Raw genomic sequence first — 20,885 nt, forward strand, 5'->3', positions numbered from 1 at the left:
CCTGCCTACATCATCAGTGTGGTTTCAGGTAAGGCAGTGGAAGAGTGACCCAGATTAAAGGTGCTCAGAATCTAGCCAATCCCTATAAACCAGCTGATCAGCAGGTGACATCATTCTACACACCCAATGGCTGAAATCTCTATCAAACATCTCTCTCTCTCTCAGTGAAGTCGTATGGACACAGAAATAATCCAAAAGCAATACTGACACCTTGTGGTGTATATCTAATACTGCCAGTATCAAACCATAATTCAGGCCTAATCTCACTAAAGTAGCAGTCACCTGCTTCCATTACCTACCCAAAAGATGATTTGATGAAGTAGTGTTAAGGCCTATTCACAAAAAAGGGTACAAATAAAATAATACTGCATATCTTTATGAAGCAGACTACACGTCATTTTAAAACCAAAATTCAAGATTTTAAATCATAGTCCAATGAAAGTCTATCTTTGGTTCCCCTTGAATAAAAGGGATAGCTGCAGTCTTGTCAACACTACGCTTAAAGAACTGAACCCATGAAACACCAATGTGTGAAAGAACAACAAGTAGAAAAAAAGCTTTTTATTTACAAACATGAGAAATAATAAATTAACCATTATTATTATTATTATTATTATTTGTATACAAAAGTCAGCCTTCTCTGCTGGCACTCTGCCCTGGGACACAGAATAGTTGGTACAATGGATCAATCAATCTGATCAATCAATCAAGACTTCTCCCCTGTACTTAGGGGTGGACCACTCATCATCATGACTTCATCAACTACCTGTTAAAAAGGAAAACATAAACATCACCACTTTAGATGGACTGGATTATTACATTGTTTAAAATTCAGCAAATTCTGTGGGAATACTAGCCAATTCAAGGTAGGATGCTTTCAGGAGGACTACAAAGGCAAAACCCCCACCCACACCAGAGTATAACCGAATACTCTAGGATAAAATGATACATGCCAAGTACTTTATGTCATGATGGGTTGCTATAACAACAAGAGCTCTAACTGTGTGCAGATAGAGAATGCAGTTATGGCAAAACATTCTCAATTGTGAAAATAATGCAATTTTAATAAATATTGTCTCGGTTTCCGTCGATGAACATACTGTTGAGTAAGAAGAGTATTAAGTGAAATGTTTAAACCTTTTGCACACTTATCATGGTGAGTATATTTGTATTAGACTACTCATATATAAAGTGAATGAATAACGACTAATTTCCACCATCAAATGGAAAGTACACAAGTTTGTCAGTGAGTGAGCTTGGTGAATAGTCTATATAACAACAACAGGACAAAAATATAAAATCAAGCGTGGATAATTCACAATTCTGTTCACTGTATGAATAATGAAAATGTGACCCTTTTTTGAGCACACCTCTGAAGGCAAAGATGTCCATCTTTGACCAAAGTGACAAGAAACGACCAAAATAGTTTTTCCTTGTTTACATCACCTGCCAAATCACCCCCTCACATCACCCTCTCCCCTTGAGCTCATGGTTCAATCTCTCAATCAGTCTGTCCCCATCTCACTCTTAAAAACAACCTTCTGGAGGGCACTGTGGCGCAAGCAGTAGCCCCGACCATATACGGGCTTGAACACCCACGGGGACACGGTTTGAATCCGACCCGCGGTCATTTCCCGATCCCACTCCCCATTCTTCTCTCCATCTCATTTCCTGTCCAAACCTTCACTGTCCTATCTGAATAAAGGCCAAAAGCCCAAAAATAAATCTTAAAAAAAAAAAAAAAAAACCTTCTGCATGGACTTTTCTTTTCTCTTGCAGATGATCCAGAATCTCTCGGAGGTGAAACACTGGTGAAAACATTTAAGGATCCACCCTACTCTCTCCCTACAAACCAGGTGTTCGTTTTTGTCATCACCATTTACCTCTACCCACCCCTTTTCACTATTTAGCCAACCCCTCCACCAACACACACACACACACACACCCCATAGGTACTCTGAAAAAAACAATAACAACAACAACAATGTTTCTCACCGCATAGCTTTAGCCAGTTCCCCGCTGTCAATCATCCTTTTTGCTATCAAGGAGTTCTTGTGTCTTCTCTGCCAGTATGCGCTTTTCTTCGTTTGCCTTTTTCATGGCCGCCTCTACTCTTCTGGTCTGCCACGTCTTTGCCGCAGCAAACAGCAGACACAGGAGTATGGTCTTAGCTGCCAGAATGTAAAAGAGCAGTGGCACATTGTCCAAAGCCTAAGAGAGCATGAACAGAAGGGCAGATGAGGTTAAATAATGACATGTTGTGGCCAGGAAGCCAAGTGTGAGTTCTTACAGTAAGTGCAATAAGTATACTTGCCATCTTGCAGCAAGTTAAAGAGAATGTGTGCGTACTAGAGGAAATGAGAGTAAAGAGGATGTGGTTTAATGAGCCATTACACATAAATATATTTCACACGAACATTACAACATATTATTCACTATGTGGTAATGTGACTTTGGGCATAGGGAGATACAGCTACCCCCAGCATCTTGTGTCCCTTCTAGAAGTGTCTAGAACAGTTGAGACTAGTGGGGGTGGGTGGGGGGTGGGGGGGGGCAACAGCAGCTGTAGAGACACGTCTGTCTCCTGTCAACGTCACTCATGGACACAGGAATTTGTTCAGCCGCATGTGGTTTTTAGTTTGCACAAACGAGATAAGATATGTTTTTCTTATAACTACATGAAGAACCCGTCTCTGAACAACTGCCAGTTTTGATCTGACTTGATCGAAAAGTCTTTGCTCATAGTGACAGCGTTTGCCATTTACAGGCCTATAGAGGCAAGTCCTGTGTCTCTTTAATGGGACTGTTGAATTTCTTCCCGAATATCTACATCCACTTCAGTCCCAGTGAAATCATATCGCTAACTTCCAAGGCTACAAACCGCCTGGGTCACCCCCTCACAGGGATGCATTACGTCACCAAAAATATGATTTCCTTACGATGGAATGTAAAAGGGAAATCATTTAGAAATAAGTTTACATACCTTCCAGTTCACCATCTTGCCTTGTTGATGTAGCTTCCGCGATTCGCTACAGCGTGCACAATCTTGGAGTCGATTCTTCAGTCAGCTCGAATGGAGTTCTAACGTAATGGCGAAGGGGGCGTTTCCAATGTGGAGTCTGACCAATAGCTGATAGGTGAGTGCTACGCACTGAATGCAGGAACCAATGAGTTAAAGGAACATACCGGGTATTTGCCGAATCCTAAAGTCTATCATTTAAGACGTCTAGAAGGAGTCTAAATTGTGCTGGTACATGCCCAGGGCAGTTATACCCTACAAATACTCGAGACCACGAGGGGGCTCGTACTTCTATTGCAAGTTTTGTGAGGAGACCAGAGCAGTATTTTAAACCACTTCAACCATTTTAAACCATTTCTAATAAGGATGTAAGGCCTACTGTGTAAACTGCCTGGGAAGCATTATGCCTATCAGAGTTAGTTTCAAAGTAAACTACAGATCACCAGTGTGAAGTCAGGCATTTTAAATGCTTTGCACAGAGTACCTATACAATATACCTGAATGCACATATATTAGGTTCTAGTGGTTTTGGTAATTTATATAGAGGTGAGAATTTTGGGAAGACAAAAAGCACTTAGACACTCAGAGGGTTGACTGAAAAGTGTACAATGTGAATTGTTAGAGTTGAACTATATTTGTTTATTCTACCTCTGGAGTTCCTTGGTATATGAGGTTTCACACAAATACAGTACCTTTGAAGACCATGTATTGATTCTGTGTAATTTAGTCATGAGGGACAAGGAAGCTAGTACAGGGGCACAGCACTCAGAGCTTCAAGGTGCAGTCCTTGATTCTGGCAAAATGTTATGAACATTGGTCTTGAACAGCCAATCAAATTACACCCCTCAGTTCCGTATTTCTGGAGTAACCTATCGACTGACTGTCAGGGCCAGGACTGTGCAGAGGTTTTTTTGAGCACACACACACAACTGGACACTGGATGAACAGCAAGAGGAACACTTCACTGAATTTGATGGAGTAATGGTTAATCACTACTGCATCTTTATGATGTATTGCTCAATCTAATAAACTGGTGAAAACTGATGAGAGTAAAGTGAAGTGTCCATATCTTCTGTTGAATGCAAACACCATAATGGAAGTGGAAGAAAAAGTAGGAGGTTAGAACTTGAGGGTGTAAATTCAAAATTTGAATATTTCATTCAAAATCAAGCCTGCCAATGAGATTCAGTGCAAGTTCCATCAGTACATTGAGTTTTATTATGAGGAAAAATTCAACAGTCACAAAGACAACAGTGCAATAAACACTAAATGCATCTGAATTCTGCACAGATGTTAAATATCTTGACTGGGATTACATATGTTTCAATCTTTTACACCACACAGTGGAAAAACGGCTGTTCAGATCAAGGTCCCTTAACCTGAAGTTTAATTATAAATAAGTCCTGTTAGCACTACAGAGCAGTAATAGAATAGACTATTCACTTATCAGAAAGCCTCCCTCTAAATGGTCTTCTCCTTGACAGAGATTGGTCCAAGCTTCACCAGACGCCCCTTTACATCTGAAACAGAAAGCATCAAGTAATTGTCCTAGTTTTTATCAGCTTTTCAACAGTTATGAAAGAGTTTAAAATCAGACTTATCCTCTGTGAAAAACATACCTTCAGCAGCTCTGGTCATCCTGATGGGGCATGTCTCTGCATTACAGCAACTACAGACCTCATTATTTCCATCAGCATTGTTCCACCTAAGAGTAGAAACTAGATTAGACACACAGACACAGACACACAGACACACAGACACACACACAGACACACGCCTCAAAACGCACCTGTCATTCTCCATGCTATAGTGGCAGGCTTTGTGGCCACTCACTGCAGCACCAGCAGCTGAAACTGCTCGCAGATTGCAAATGATATAGAACTGGATAATTAAGAGCATATGATTAGAAGCAAATATAGAAGCAAAAATAGAATAATTTTAGGTGGCATTAAATAGGAGCCCGCTAAACATTTTTGGTATAGTTGGATTTAAATACATTGTTAACAACAAACATTAAATACTTAATTTGCCATATATTGCTTACCGAATCACTGCTTTCATCTGCAAATTTGAAAGCCTCAATCTCCATCTGTAGCTTTTCATCCTGTTTTCTGGGCATGAACTGGGAGCGGGAAGCCATGAGTTTGGAGTCAGACAGACACCTGTAAGGGCCAAGAACAGTCTCTAGTTCACCAAAGAGAGAATACAATGCTCCCTTGGCCACAGGATTTGTGATGACTTTCCAATAAACCAGGTTAACAGTTGCAATACAGGTAATTAAGTTGTGTAAGGGGGAGTTTTTTTTTTCTTACCCATGCTTCTCAATGAGTACATAGCTTGTGCCAGATTGTATTTCTGGTTGTACTGCAGCCACACAGCTATCCACATAAACACGCAAGGGCACATGATTCTCCACCCGGACTGAGGCCTCAATCTTAATCATGTTCCCCAGGAAGAACTTTGTGGAGAGCCTCTCATACTGCCAATCATCTGCAGAAAAGTTAAGAGAAGAATTAAGATGCAAGTGGAATGATGATGGCATATGAACCATGTTGATCAGGACAAGAACAAATTAGAGTACATTTCAAAACAAACCAACCAGTCATAAGTCTCAGAGAGAAGTCCAAACTCCCATCAGACAGCTGGGAGGATTGGTAAGGGGTCCATGTGGGTCTCAAAGCATTGCTACTCACATTATAGAACCTGTGAAATTCAGTCAAGTATAGTATCAGGAGATTAAAAAAAATTATGAAGTGCATTGGGATGGAGCTCATTGGTACACCTACCTATCATAGTAGCAGTCTATCCTGACAGTAGCGTCATTGGTCTTCACAATAGGGCTATCTCCAACTGGTCGAGCAGTGTAAATCAATGAGAAGGTATACACCACCTCATCCTCAAACATCTACACCACAAAAAGGGACAAAGAGGAACAGTCAGTTTAGGCCTTTCAGGATATGCATGAACAAACAAGAGGACAAACCCCAGCTGGTACCTGAGCTGTGCCTCCACACTCATGCAGTGCGGTCTCAAACAATAGCTCTTGCTGAGATTCATCCAGCCTAGTTGGAGCACAGCCACCCAAGGTGATGTCAGCTGGATTAATAAGGTGACCAGTGCCCAGGAAGTCCATCTTCACAGTCAGCTGGAGCAACTCCTCTCCACACACAGCAGTGACTGACTGCGGAGTCTCGGGTTGCCGGAGTTCGGTCTTCTGGTCCTTCGGAAGAGTTTCCACAGCAGTTAGCTGCGGCCTTTGGGAACTCTGTGCTGGAGAAGGTTGCCAAGTTTGACTGGAGTGCTTTCTGGAAGCACTTGTTTCGGATGGTTGTGGTTTCTGTGAATGTTGTGGGCCCTCATAGGATTGACCAGGCTGGTTTCTTGACCCAGCAAACGTGACACCCATTGGAAGATTCATCATCAGGGGTCTCTGGAGTTCTTGTTTTACAGGGATCTGAACAAGACGATCATTCAGTTGTCTTTGGGAAGCATTCACCTCATAAGATAGTGGTCTCTGGGTAGCTGTGGTCATAGAATGTTGTGGATCTTGAGAGGACTGACCAGGCTGGTTTCTTGACCCAGCAAACATGACATCCTTTGGAAGATTCATCATCAGTGGTCTCTGGAGTTCTTGTTTTACAGGGATCTGAACAAGACGATCATTCAGTTGTCTTTGGGAGACATTCACCTCATAAGGTCGTGGTCTCTGGGTAGCTGTGGTAGTAGGATGACGTGGATCTTGAGAGGACCAACCAGGCGGTTTCCCTGACCCTCCAAATGTGACACCCATTGGAAGATTCATCATCAAGGGTCTCTGGAATTCTTGTTTTACAGGGATCTGAACAAGACGATCATTCAGTTGTCTTTGGGAGGCATTCACCTCATAAGGTCGTGGTCTCTGGGTAGCTGTGGTAGTAGGATGACGTGGATCTTGAGAGGACCAACCAGGCGGTTTCCCTGACCCTCCAAATGTGACACCCATTGGAAGATTCATCATCAGGGGTCTCTGGAGTTCTTGTTTTACAGGGATCTGAACAAGACGATCATTCAGTTGTCTTTGGGAGGCATTCACCTCATAAGGTCGTGGTCTCTGGGTAGCTGTGGTAGTAGGATGACGTGGATCTTGAGGGGACTGACCAGGCTGGTTTCTTGACCCAGCAAACATGACATCCTTTGGAAGATTCATCATCAGGGGTCTCTGGAGTTCTTGTTTTACAGGGATCTGAACAAGACGATCATTCTTCAAAACATTCTGTTGTCTTTGTGAAGCATTCACCTCTGGAAATCGTGGTCTCTGGGTAGATGTGGTAGTAGGATGTTGTGGATCTTGAGAAGACCGACCAGGCTGGTTTCTTGACCCACCGAACATGTCATCCTTTGGAAGATCCATCATCAGTGGTCTCTGGGGTACTTGCACTCCTTCTCTGCGAACAATAGGATCACCCATCTGAAGAGTCTCTGGCATTTTGGGAGTCTTTGCCACTAAAGGTTTCTCCCTCAAGGGAGCCTTGGCTGTAAAATCTCGACGTGACTGCACCAGCTGGCTATTCCACTCAAACATGGGGTCCTTCTCTGGCGGTGCCTGTGCTGCAGGGTTCTGATCCATGTGCTCAATGGGATTTTCAGCTCGCTGGTGAACCCTTTTCCTCCACGACTCTCTCTTCACAGAGAGGTGAAAGGACACAGAAACACTACAAGCACACAGAAGCGTTTGAAAAAACTTGACCTGCCATCCTGACCCCATTGTCCAAAGAGTGGATTGCAAATACTAAAACTCCATGATGGCTTCATGATTCATTTATAGCCTGCAAGGCTAAGACCCGTGTCATAATGTGATACAGGTGTGTTGCATCAAAGAAGACTGACGAGCAGGTAAGGAAGGCGGAGTCTTAGTAACCAATTTGGCACCAGACTAAAGAATGCTATGTTCTACTGAATATTTTGTCTTTGGAATTTAAATTGTATATTCTGCTAACTATAGTATTGTCATCATTATTCTGGCACTTTTAGAAATGCAAATTAAACCACATAATGAAAACCACTACATCATGTAGCGGCGTAGACAATGAAGAGGCTACCCTTAGCATGCATGCCATTTATTAAACAGAAAACTACTGATATGTAATTGCAGGGGAGCAGGGGTCTTGATATGCAGCCCAAACACAGTGGGCAGAGAGGCTAATACACAAAGCAAAGAAAGCACACAAGGGCATTTACACATAATACACAAACTGAAATGGCAAGAGAAATACACGCTGACATCAACACAGGTTAAGAACACAAGTGCACTTGAAAATGGAATGTTAAACACAGAATTAAACATTGACAGGCAACACACACTGCATTATTTTATGCACGGAAATACGCGTGGGAGTGCGCAACTCCACTGCACGCTACAATGGTGAAATTCTCTCTAGATATTAACCACTTTGGTCCCATGAATAGTTTGATTTACTGAGTAAGGGCTTTAGGTATATAGACTTGCAGTTTATACCCCCCCCCCCCTGCAAGTGGAAATGTATGTCCTCAGTGTTCTATTTACATTGTGATGGGTCTCATTTTTCTCAGGAATGTGTGTGAGTTTTGCCAACTATGCTATACCTCGATGCCATAGTGGATTAATACAGTTTAAGCTGACTACTTAAAAAGGCATTGCAAACACCAACAGCTGCACAGTTGGCCCTGATAAAAGCTTGTTGGTGCCGTTTGCCAATATAGTTGTTGATGTGCAGTGAAAGTCACATGGCGGCTAGTGGACACAGGAGTCACATGACCACATACCAAAAAAGGAATTTGAAGATACCAAAATATGCCAGTTTGAGGTACATTTTCATGAAATAACTGGCAATGTGCCACTTTAAATTAAAGTTAACCTCAAGTAGCTGAAAGAAAATTCCTTAGACAAACTATCCATAGAACAGCAATTTTTTTATTTGTTTTGGAAGTGAGTTAGGGCTAGTTGACTACAGTTGATCACCTTGTGCACATAAGGTATACATTTAGCAGATTGTGTACAAGGCAAGGTATAGGATTGTCCATTTAAACATTTCTCTCAGTATGTCTGTTCCGTCAGGCATCAAACCCATGACCTTGGTCTTCAGCACCTTGCTTTACATGACTATTGTAACTATAGCAAGTTTAGAAAGTTTGCTTTGTGTACTTGCCCTCAACAACTTTCCTCAATGAAAGTACCAATATAGGAGCATTGTAATGCAGGTTCTTAGGCAGAAGAATTCTCCAAATCCACAATATATGAAGTCAGTCAATAGATCTAAGACAAGTGGAACATTTGCCCACTGGTATTACATTCAAGCAAAACTGAAAATTACCTCAGATTGGAAATTGTTTCATTAGACTAAATGAATGTCAAAGGACTGGACATACTTCAGTTAAATTGAGAAGACATACACTTTATTATACAAACTCATTAATATCATTTACACTTTGTTCAGTCATGCAACTGAAATCATAGGAAACCCAACGTCAAAGACTATTCGGGAATCCTCTTCTGAATATTGATAAGTCCCAGTACCATGGCCCGCTGTTTAAAACCTGGAAAAGTTAGATACATTTAAATACATCACTCCAGTTGAAAAGCATATATTCAGGTCAATACATCCGATTTAAGCATAATATTCCACCAAATCTATAGATCACCGTCAGTATTTACCCTTAAGGCTTCTTGCCATTCTGTGGACACGTTTCATCATCACAACAGCTACAGACCTCATCATTCCCATTAGCACTGATCCACCTGAGCAAGCAGAAGTAGGAGCGCACACACAAACACACGGTCTTCTGGTCCTTCTGAGGAGTTTCCACAGCAGTTAGCTGCGGCCTTTGGGAACTCTGTGCTCGAGAAGGTTGCCAAGTTTGACTGGAGTGCTTTCTGGAAGCACTTGTTTCGGATGGTTGTGGTTTCTGCGAATGTTGTGGGCCCTCATAGGATTGACCAGGCTGGTTTCTTGACCCAGCAAACATGACACCCATTGGAAGATTCATCATCAGGGGTCTCTGGAGTTCTTGTTTTACAGGGATCTGAACAAGACGATCATTCAGTTGTCTTTGGGAAGCATTCACCTCATAAGATAGTGGTCTCTGGGTAGCTGTGGTCATAGAATGTTGTGGATCTTGAGAGGACTGACCAGGCTGGTTTCTTGACCCAGCAAACATGACATCCTTTGGAAGATTCATCATCAGTGGTCTCTGGAGTTCTTGTTTTACAGGGATCTGAACAAGACGATCATTCAGTTGTCTTTGGGAAGCATTCACCTCATAAGGTCGTTGTCTCTGGGTAGCTGTGGTAGTAGGATGAATTGGATCTTGAGAGGACCAACCAGGCGGTTTCCCTGACCCACCAAATGTGACACCCATTGGAAGATTCATCATCAGGGGTCTCTGGAGTTCTTGTTTTACAGGGATCTGAACAAGACGATCATTCAGTTGTCTTTGGGAAGCATTCACCTCATAAGGTCGTTGTCTCTGGGTAGCTGTGGTAGTAGGATGAAGTGGATCTTGAGAGGACCAACCAGGCGGTTTCCCTGACCCACCAAATGTGACACCCATTGGAAGATCCATCATCAGGGGTCTCTGGAGTTCTTGTTTTACAGGGATCTGAACAAGACGATCATTCAGTTGTCTTTGGGAAGCATTCACCTCATAAGGTCGTTGTCTCTGGGTAGCTGTGGTAGTAGGATGAAGTGGATCTTGAGAGGACCAACCAGGCGGTTTCCCTGACCCACCAAATGTGACACCCATTGGAAGATCCATCAGCAGGGGTCTCTGGAGTTCTTGTTTTACAGGGATCTGAACAAGACGATCATTCAGTTGTCTTTGGGAAGCATTCACCTCATAAGGTCGTTGTCTCTGGGTAGCTGTGGTAGTAGGATGACGTGGATCTTGAGAGGACCAACCAGGCGGTTTCCCTGACCCACCAAATGTGACACCCATTGGAAGATCCATCAGCAGGGGTCTCTGGAGTTCTTGTTTTACAGGGATCTGAACAAGACGATCATTCAGTTGTCTTTGGGAAGCATTCACCTCATAAGGTCGTTGTCTCTGGGTAGCTGTGGTAGTAGGATGAATTGGATCTTGAGAGGACCAACCAGGCGGTTTCCCTGACCCACCAAATGTGACACCCATTGGAAGATTCATCATCAGGGGTCTCTGGAGTTCTTGTTTTACAGGGATCTGAACAAGACGATCATTCAGTTGTCTTTGGGAAGCATTCACCTCATAAGGTCGTTGTCTCTGGGTAGCTGTGGTAGTAGGATGAAGTGGATCTTGAGAGGACCAACCAGGCGGTTTCCCTGACCCACCAAATGTGACACCCATTGGAAGATCCATCAGCAGGGGTCTCTGGAGTTCTTGTTTTACAGGGATCTGAACAAGACGATCATTCAGTTGTCTTTGGGAAGCATTCACCTCATAAGGTCGTTGTCTCTGGGTAGCTGTGGTAGTAGGATGAATTGGATCTTGAGAGGACCAACCAGGCGGTTTCCCTGACCCACCAAATGTGACACCTATTGGAAGATCCATCATCAGGGGTCTCTGGAGTTCTTGTTTTACAGGGATCTGAACAAGACGATCATTCAGTTGTCTTTGGGAAGCATTCACCTCATAAGGTCGTTGTCTCTGGGTAGCTGTGGTAGTAGGATGAATTGGATCTTGAGAGGACCAACCAGGCAGTTTCCCTGACCCACCAAATGTGACACCCATTGGAAGATTCATCATCAGGGGTCTCTGGAGTTCTTGTTTTACAGGGATCTGAACAAGACGATCATTCAGTTGTCTTTGGGAAGCATTCACCTCATAAGGTCGTTGTCTCTGGGTAGCTGTGGTAGTAGGATGAAGTGGATCTTGAGAGGACCAACCAGGCGGTTTCCCTGACCCACCAAATGTGACACCCATTGGAAGATTCATCATCAGGGGTCTCTGGAGTTCTTGTTTTACAGGGATCTGAACAAGACGATCATTCAGTTGTCTTTGGGAAGCATTCACCTCAGAAGGTCGTGGTCTCTGGGTAGCTGTGGTAGTAGGATGACGTGGATCTTGAGAGGACCAACCAGGCGGTTTCCCTGACCCACCAAATGTGACACCCATTGGAAGATTCATCATCAGGGGTCTCTGGAGTTCTTGTTTTACAGGGATCTGAACAAGACGATCATTCAGTTGTCTTTGGGAAGCATTCACCTCATAAGATAGTGGTGTCTGGGTAGCTGTGGTCATCGGATGTCGTGGATCTTGAGAGGACCGACCAGGCTGGTTTCTTGACCCATCCTTTGGAAGATCAATCATCAGTGGTCTCTGGGGTACTTGCACTCCTTCTCTGTGAACAATAGGATCATCCATCTGAAGAGTTTCTGGCATTTTGCGAGTCTTTGCCACTAAAGGTTTCTCCCTAAAATCTCGACGTGACTGCACCAGCTGGCTAATCCACTCAAACATGGGGTCCTTCTCTGGGGGTGCCTGTGCTGCAGGGTTCTGATCCATGTGCTCAATGGGATGTTCAGCTCGCTGGTGAACCCTTTCCCTCCATGACTCTCTCTTCACAGAGAGGTGAAAGGACACAGAAACACTACAAGCACACAGAAGCGTTTGAAAAAACTTGACCTGCCATCCTGACCCCATTGTCCAAAGAGTGGATTGCAAATACTAAAACTCCATGATGGCTTCAAGATTAATTTATAGCCTGCGAGGCCAAGACCCGTGTCATAATGTGATACAGGTGTGTTGCATCAAAGAAGACTGACGAGCAGGTAAGGAAGGCGGAGTCTTAGTAACCAATTTGGCATCAGACTAAAAAATGCTATGTTCTACTGAATATTTCATCTTTGGAATTTAAATTTGATATTCTGCTAATTATAGTATTGTCAACTTTATTCTGGCACTTTTAGAAATGCAAATTAAACCATATAATGAAAACCACTACATCATGTAGCGGTGTAGACAATGAAAAGGCTACCCTTAGCGTGCATGCCATTTATTAAACAGAAAACTACTGATATGTAATGGCAGGGGAGCAGGGGTCTTATATGCAGCCCAAACCCAGTGGGCAGAGAGGCTGATACACAAAGCAAAGAAAGCACACAAGGGCAGTGGGAGTGCGCAACTCCACTGCACGCTACGATGGTGAAATTCTCTCTAGATATTAACCACTTTGGTCCCATGAATAGTTTGATTTACTGAGTAGGGGCTTCAAGTATATAGACTTGCAGTTCATACCCCCCCCCCCGCAAGTGGAAATGTATGTCCTCAGTGTTCTATTTACATTGTGATGTGTCTCATTTTTCTCAGGAATGTGTGTGAGTTTTGCCACCTATGCTATACCTTGATGCCATAGTGGATTAATACAGTTTAGGCTGACTACTTAAAAGGCATTGCAAACACCAACAGCTGCACAGTTGGCACTGATAAAAGCTTGTTGGTGCCGTTTGCCAATATAGTTGTTGATGTGCAGTGAAAGTCACATGGCGCATGGTCTGGGCGGCTAGTCGACACAGGAGTCACATGACCACATACCAAAAAAGGAATTTGAAGATACCAAAATAATGACATGCCAGTTTGAGGTACATTTACATGAAATAACTGGCAATGTGCCACTTTATATTGAAGTTGAGGTTAAGTAGCTGAAAGAAAAATCCTTAGACAAACTATCCATAGAACAGCAATTTTTTTATTTGTTTTGGAAGTGAGTTAGGGCTAGTTGACTACAGTTGGTCACCTTGTGCACATAAGGTATACATTTAGCAGATTGTGTACAAGGCAAGTTACAGGAAATAGTTTCATTAGACTAAATTAATGCCAAAGGACTGGACATGCTTCAGTTAAATTGAGAAGACACACACTTTATTATACAAACTCATTAATATCATTTACACTTCGTTCAGTCATGCAACTGAAATCATAGGAAACCCAACGTCCAAGACTATTCGACTATTCCTCTTCTGAATATTGATAAGTCCCAGTACCATGGCCCGCTGTTTAAAACCTAGAAAAGTTAGATACATTTAAATACATCACTCCAGTTGAAAAGCAAATATTCAGGTCAATACATCCGATTTAAGCATCCACCTGAGCAAGCAGAAGGGTGTTAAGGAGCGCATACACACGCACGCGCAAACACACCTCTAACTCATCAGAACCTACCGGTCCATTTCCCTGGAGAAATGACAGGCCTTATGCATGCTGTCAGCCATGTTGGAGTGCAATACTGCCATGAGGGTACATCTTATGTACAGCTGGGGAAACAAAAGTAGATCACTAGTTATGATAAAGCAGTTTAGATGGACCACTAATGAACTACATGTATAGGTGGAATGTATAAGCGGCCAGGTGTGTCTCTGGACCTATGATATAATCTAAGGAACAATAAGATGGGGCAGTTCTTACTGGCATTTCTAACCTTAGTACATTTTTAGGGCAAGAGAAATGAGTGCATTAAAGCCTTAAAAAAAGCGATATGTAGCTAATGAACAGGAACATTGTGACCCATATTTGGAGTCTAATTAGGTTTTGAAGCATTAAACAATAACTACTCAAAGAACTCTAGCAGGGAGGGGAGTCATGCTAACCGAATTCTGGCTGACGCCAGCAAACCTAAAGGTCTCCAGATGAAATCTGAGTGTGCCATCTTGTGTTGTGGGCATGAAGCGAGAACGGGATCCAGCCAGCTTCGAGTCAGACAGACACCTGCATTAGCAATGGAGGAGCATTAGAAAGATGCCCCAAGTGCCCATTTCTGGGGGACCCATGCATTTCATCAGGTCCTGTCCACATAAATCAAATTGTTCTGAAATATGGTTGCAACATTTGCGTAACACTGAAATAGGTTGATGGGCCAACATACTGCACTGCCAGCTACATCTACATGTTCAAATAACCAACTAAGGTGATTGACACAAAAACAACAAGACGAGACAGAATTGACATTCAAGGTTCCAAATGGACTTTTTAAAATTACTGTTTGAATGAATGTGAATGCTGATTTTAACTCCACTTACCCATGCTTTTCAATGAGAAAATAAGCAGGTTCGGCCATAGTGCCTGGACTTGGAGAAGCCACGCATTCCTTCACAAATATATGAAGGGGAACATGATGGGGCTGATGAACTGAGGCCTCAATGTTCATCCCCAAGGAAGTACTTGCCCGAAGCCCTATCAGACATCCAGTCATCTGCAGGAGTGCGTCAAAACATGACAAAGCCTTAAGTTGGGGTGAAATGGTCACAAGACCACCCATACCTTAACATGCAACCTGTATCTGAACACTTTTCAATTATGAAGTATGGAAATAAAACTTTCCAACAGACCATTCATGAGCCTCAAGGAAAAGTCCAGAGTCGCTTCAGTTGCCCTGGTGTAGTGGAAGGGTACCCAGGTGGGCATTACGGCATTGCTGCTCACATTATGCAATCTGGGAGAGGAGGGGGGAAGCGAGTCATTACCTCAGTGAGAACTCAGATGAGGACACCATCCTGCCTTGTTGATGTAGCTTCCGCGATTCACTACAACCTGCACAGTTTTGTAGTCGATTCTTCAGTCAGCTCGAATGGAGTTCTAATGTAATGGCGAAGGGGGCATTTCCAATGTGGAGTCTGACCAATAGCTGATAGTGAGTGCTGCGCACTGAATGCAGGAACCAATGAGTTAAAGGAATATACCGGGTATTTGCCGAATCCTAAAGTCTAGAATTTAAGACGTCTAGGAGTCTAAATTGTGCTGGTACATGCCCAGGGCAGTTGGACCCTAAAAACACTCGAGACCACGAGGGGGCTCGTACTTCTATCGCAAGGTTTGGGAGGAGACCATAGTATTTTAAAACCACTATTTCTAATAAGGATGAAAGACCTACTGTGTAAACTGCCTGGGAAGCATTATGCCTATCAGAGTTAGTTTCAAAGTAAACTACAGATCACCAGTGTGAAGTCAGGCATTTTAAATGCTTTGCACAGAGTACCTCCACCATATACCTGAATGCCCATATATTAGGTTCTAGTGGTTTTGGAATATTTATATAGAGGTGGGAATTATGGGAAGTCGGAAAGCACTTAGACACGCAGAGGATTGACTAAAAAGTGTACAATGTGAGGTGTTAAGAGTTAAACACTATTTGTTTATTCTACCTCTGGAGTTCCTTGTTATATGAAGTTTCACACACACACAGTACATTTGCAGACCATGTATTGATTCTGTGTAATTTAGTCATGAGGGACAAGTAAGCTAGTACAGGGGCACAGCACTCAGAGCTTCAAGGTGCAGTCCTTGAGTCTGGCCAAATGTTATGAAGATCGGCGTTCCACAGACAATCAAATAACAACCCTCAGTTCCGTATTCCTGAAGTAACCTATTGACTGACTTAGAGCCAGGACTGTGCCGAGGTTTTTTTTTTGAGCACACACACCACAACTGCACACTGGATGAACAGCAAGAGGAACACTTCACTGAATTTGATGGAGTAATGGTTAATCACTACTGCATCTTTATGATGTATTGCTCAATCTAATAAACTGGTGAAAACTGATGAGTAAAGTGAAGTGTCCATATCTTCTGTTGAATGTAAACACCATAATGGAAGTGGGAGAAAAAGCAGATGGCCTACCAAAAATAAGTTCATCTGGAGGCTAGTACTATTTGAAGGCATAAATTCAAAATTTGAATAGTTCATTCAAATTCAAGCCTGCCAATGAGATTCAGTGCAAGTTCCATTAATACATTGAGTTTTATTAAAAGAAAATTACAAAGACACTAAATGCATCTTAAATATCCTGACTGGGATTACATACGTTTAACTCTTTCGCACTACACAGTGGAAAAATGGCTGTTCAGAACAAGGTCCCTTAACCTGAAGTTTAATTATAAATAAGTCCTGTTACCACTACAGAGCACTAGTAGAATAGACTATTCACTTCTCAGAAAGACTCCCTCTAACTGGTCTTCTCCTCAACAGATATTGGTCCAAGCTTCACCAGACGCCCCTTTACATCTGAAACAGAAAGCATCAAGTAATGGTCCTAGTTTTTATCAACTTTTCAACAGTTATGAAAGTTTAAAATCAGAATTATCCTCTGTGAAAAACGTACCTTCAGCAGCTCTGGTCATCCTGATGGGGCATGTCTCTGCATTACAGCAACTACAGACCTCATTATTTCCATCAGCATTGTTCCACCTAAGAGTAGAAACTAGATTAGACACACAGACACACAGACACACAGACACACAGACACACAGACACACAGACACACAGACACACAGACACACAGACACACGCCTCAAAACGCACCTGTCATTTTCCATGCTATAGTGGCAGGCTTTGTGGCCACTCACTGCAGCAGCTGAAACTGCTTGCAGATTGCAAATGATATAGAACTGTGAATAATTAAGAGCATATGATTAGAAGCAAATATAGAAGCAAAAATAGAATAATTTTAGGTGGAATCAAATGGGAGCTCGCTAAACATTTTTTATATAGTTGGATTTAAATACATTATTAACAGCAAACATTAAATACTTCATTTGCCATATAATGCTTACCGAATCACTGCTTTCATCTGCAAATCTGAAAGCCTCAATCTCCATCTGTAGCTTTTCATCCTGTTTTCTGGGCATGAACTGGGAGCGGGAAGCCATGAGTTTGGAGTCAGACAGACACCTGTAAGGGCCAAGAACAGTCTCTAGTTCACCAAAGAGAGAATACAATGCTCCTTGGCCACAGGATTTGTGATGACTTTCCAATAAACCAGGTTAACAGTTGCAATACAGGTAATTAAGTTGTGTAAGGGGGAGTTTTTTTCTTACCCATGCTTCTCAATGAGTACATAGCTTGTGCCAGATTGTATTTCTGGTTGTACTGCAGCCACACAGCTATCCACATAAACACGCAAGGGCACATGATTCTCCACCCGGACTGAGGCCTCAATCTTAATCATGTTCCCCAGGAAGTACTTTGTGGAGAGCCTCTCATACTGCCAATCATCTGCAGAAAAGTTGAAGAATTAAGATGCAAGTGGAAGGATGATGGCATATGAACCATGTTGATCAGGACAAGAACAAATTAGAGTAAATTTCAAAACAAACCAACCAGTCATAAGTCTCAGAGAGAAGTCCAAACTCCCATCAGACAGCTGGGAGGATTGGTAAGGGGTCCATGTGGGTCTTAAAGCATTACTACTCACATTATGGAACCTGTGGAATTCAGTATAGTATAGTATCAGGAGATAAAAAAAACAATTATGAAGTGCATTGGGATGGAGCTCATTGGTACACCTACCGATCATAGTAGCAGTCTATCCTGACAGTAGCGTCATTGGTCTTCACAATAGGGCTATCTCCAACTGGTTGAGCAGTGTAATTCAATGAGAAGGTATACACCACCTCATCCTCAAACATCTACACCACAAAAAGGGACAAAGAGGACCAGTCAGTTTAGGCCTATCGGGATATGCATGAACAAAAAAGAGGACAAACGCCAGCTGGTACCTGAGCTGTGCCTCCACACTCATGCAGTGCGGTCTCAAACAATAGCTCTTGCTGAGATTCATCCAGCCTAGTTGGAGCACAGCCACCCAAGGTGATGTCAGCTGGATTAATAAGGTGACCAGTGCCCAGGAAGTCCATCTTCACAGTCAGCTGGAGCAACTCCTCTCCACACACAGCAGTGACTGACTGCGGAGTCTCGGGTTGCCGAAGTTCGGTCTTCTGGTCCTTCTGAAGAGTTTCCAGAGCAGTTAGCTGCGGCCTTTGGGAACTCTGTGCTGGAGAAGGTTGCCAAGTTTGACTGGAGTGCTTTCTGGAAGCACTTGTTTCGGATGGTTGTGGTTTCTGGGAATGTTGTGGGCCCTCATAGGATTGACCAGACTGGCTTCTTGACCCAGCAAACATGACACCCATTGGAAGATCCATCATCAGTGGTCTCTGGAGTTCTTGTTTTACAGGGATCTGAACAAGACGATCATTCAGTTGTCTTTGGGAAGCATTCACCTCATAAGATAGTGGTCTCTGGGTAGCTGTGGTAGTAGGATGACGTGGATCTTGAGAGGACTGACCAGGCTGGTTTCTTGACCCACCAAATGTGACACCCATTGGAAGATTCATCATCAGGGGTCTCTGGAGTTCTTGTTTTACAGGGATCTGAACAAGACGATCATTCAGTTGTCTTTGGGAAGCATTCACCTCATAAGGTTGTGGTCTCTGGGTAGCAGGATGACGTGGATCTTGAGAGGACTGACCAGGCTGGTTTCTTGACCCACCAAATGTGACACCCATTGGAAGATTCATCATCAGGGGTCTCTGGAGTTCTTGTTTTACAGGGATCTGAACAAGACGATCATTCAGTTGTCTTTGGGAAGCATTCACCTCATAAGATAGTGGTCTTTGGGTAGCTGTGGTCGTAGAACGTCGTGGATTTTGAGAAGACCGACCAGGCTGGTTTCTTGACCCATCCTTTGGAAGATCCATCATCAGTGGTCTCTGGGGTACTTGCACTCCTTCTCTGCGAACTATAGGATCAACCATCTGAAGAGTCTCTGGCATTTTGGGAGTCTTTGCCACTAAAGGTTTGTCCCTAAAATCTCGACGTGACTGCACCAGCTGGCTATTCCACTCAAACATGGGGTCCTTCTCTGGGGGTGCCTGTGCTGCAGGGTTCTGATCCATGTGCTCAATGGGATGTTCAGCTCGCTGGTGAACCCTTTCCCTCCATGACTCTCTCTTCACAGAGAGGTGAAAGGACACAGAAACACTACAAGCACACAGAAGCGTTTGAAAAAACTTTACCTGCCATCCTGACCCCATTGTCCAAAGAGTGGATTGGAAATACTAAAACTCCATGGTGGCTTCAAGATGCATTTATAGCCTGCGAGGCCAAGACCCGTGTCATAATGTGATACAGGTGTGTTGCATCAAAGAAGACTGACGAGCAGGTAAGGAAGGCGGAGTTTTAGTAACCAATTTGGCACCAGACTAAAGAATGCTATGTTCTACTGAATATTTTGTCTTTGGAATTTAAATTGTATATTCTGCTAACTATAGTATTGTCATCATTATTCTGGCACTTTTAGAAATGCAAATTAAACCACATAATGAAAACCACTACATCATGTAGAGGCGTAGACAATGAAGAGGCTACCCTTATCATGCATGCCATTTATTAAACAGAAAACTACTGATATGTAATGGCAGGGGAGCAGGGGTCTTATATGCAGCCCAAACCCAGTGGGCAGAGAGGCTGATACACAAAGCAAAGAAAGCACACAAGGGCATTTTCACATAATGTCACGGGGTGACCACATTCAGTGGGGGAGGAACCACACACCCGGGAATTAGGTTCCCAGGGGAACGCTAATTCTGGGACACACTGCACCTAGAGAAGAAGTCAACAATAGCCAGGTGTAGCCAATTCATTGTGTATCAGGCAAACTAGATTCAGCTGTAAGGCAGGGAATAACTCAGCTAGTCATTAGCTCACGGTAGGAGTAGAGTACTTTTAAGCCACAGGTTACCATCCGAAGAGGAAGAAAAAGGCAGGCAAGGAGTTGGAAGCAGCAGGGAGTCAGGAGGAGAAAAAGGAGATGGAGGTCGGGATCCGAAGGGAGGCCAGGCACCCAAGTCCCAGACGACCAAGGAGGGTCGGACAGACGGGCAAGCAGCCGGACAGAGCCACGGAAACCGGCATTTTGCCGGGATCGGACGCCGCGAATCTCCCCCAGTCAGAGGCCGGCATATTGCCTGAGCTGGGCATCGCGAACCTTCCCCCGTCGCATCCATCGTGGAAGCCCAGATTAAGCCTACCCAACCCATAAGAGTGGAGAACGTCTTAACACATTGAAGTTAAGTAACCTACCTCCTTGTCACACTAAAGACTGTAAAT

The 20,885-nt window shown here is 43.3% G+C and overlaps 2 protein-coding genes across 8 annotated transcripts; both read right to left on the reverse strand.

Moving 5' to 3' along the window:
• Nucleotides 1-4,218: 4,218 nt before the first annotated feature.
• Nucleotides 4,219-12,678, reverse strand: LOC105889593 (paternally-expressed gene 3 protein-like). 5 transcript variants are annotated; one of them, XM_031582805.1, is made up of 10 exons: nt 12,212-12,678; nt 10,058-11,827; nt 6,015-7,241; nt 5,806-5,924; nt 5,619-5,722; nt 5,332-5,509; nt 5,064-5,181; nt 4,809-4,900; nt 4,639-4,724; nt 4,219-4,539 (listed from the first exon to the last, which is right to left on the reverse strand). In XM_031582805.1, exons 1-10 carry the CDS (start codon nt 12,647-12,649, stop codon nt 4,481-4,483), a joined length of 4,191 nt encoding a protein of 1,396 aa, XP_031438665.1. In that variant the 5' UTR covers nt 12,650-12,678; the 3' UTR covers nt 4,219-4,480. The 5 variants fall into 5 exon arrangements, with proteins under 5 accessions (XP_031438665.1, XP_031438664.1, XP_031438666.1 ...); XM_031582804.1 differs by having other exon boundaries at nt 10,058-12,019; XM_031582806.1 differs by having other exon boundaries at nt 11,786-12,678.
• A 4,042-nt stretch (nt 12,679-16,720) lies between these two features.
• On the reverse strand, nt 16,721-19,851 carry LOC105889594. Of its 3 annotated transcripts, none has more exons than XM_031582813.1 (9): nt 19,373-19,851; nt 18,497-19,189; nt 18,288-18,406; nt 18,099-18,202; nt 17,816-17,993; nt 17,552-17,669; nt 17,301-17,386; nt 17,101-17,186; nt 16,721-17,003 (listed from the first exon to the last, which is right to left on the reverse strand). In XM_031582813.1, exons 1-9 carry the CDS (start codon nt 19,808-19,810, stop codon nt 16,945-16,947), a joined length of 1,881 nt encoding a protein of 626 aa, XP_031438673.1. In that variant the 5' UTR covers nt 19,811-19,851; the 3' UTR covers nt 16,721-16,944. The 3 variants fall into 3 exon arrangements, with proteins under 3 accessions (XP_031438673.1, XP_031438674.1, XP_012670925.2); XM_031582814.1 differs by having other exon boundaries at nt 18,497-18,997; nt 19,190-19,851; XM_012815471.2 differs by having other exon boundaries at nt 18,497-19,851.
• Between the last annotated feature and the right edge of the window lie 1,034 nt (nt 19,852-20,885).

Source organism: Clupea harengus, chromosome 16 (genome assembly GCF_900700415.2).
Source record: "Clupea harengus chromosome 16, Ch_v2.0.2, whole genome shotgun sequence".
Classification (NCBI taxonomy): Eukaryota; Metazoa; Chordata; class Actinopteri; order Clupeiformes; family Clupeidae; genus Clupea; species Clupea harengus.

Bases quoted from the DNA above. Each gene is read 5' to 3' on its own strand.
- LOC105889593 (XM_031582803.1), bottom strand. From the start codon at position 12,649: ATGGGGTCAGGATGGCAGGTCAAGTTTTTTCAAACGCTTCTGTGTGCT. The intron at 7,242-10,057 runs ATCCCTGTAAAA...CGTCTTGTTCAG, and splicing joins TGAATGATCGTCTTGTTCAG to ATCCCTGTAAAACAAGAACT. The intron at 5,925-6,014 runs GTACCAGCTGGG...TTTGTGGTGTAG, and splicing joins AGTGTGGAGGCACAGCTCAG to ATGTTTGAGGATGAGGTGGT.
- LOC105889594 (XM_012815471.2), bottom strand. From the start codon at position 19,810: ATGGGGTCAGGATGGCAGGTAAAGTTTTTTCAAACGCTTCTGTGTGCT. The intron at 17,387-17,551 runs GTAAGCATTATA...AATTATTCACAG, and splicing joins CAGATGAAAGCAGTGATTCG to TTCTATATCATTTGCAATCT. The intron at 17,004-17,100 runs GTACGTTTTTCA...TTTCTGTTTCAG, and splicing joins GATGACCAGAGCTGCTGAAG to ATGTAAAGGGGCGTCTGGTG.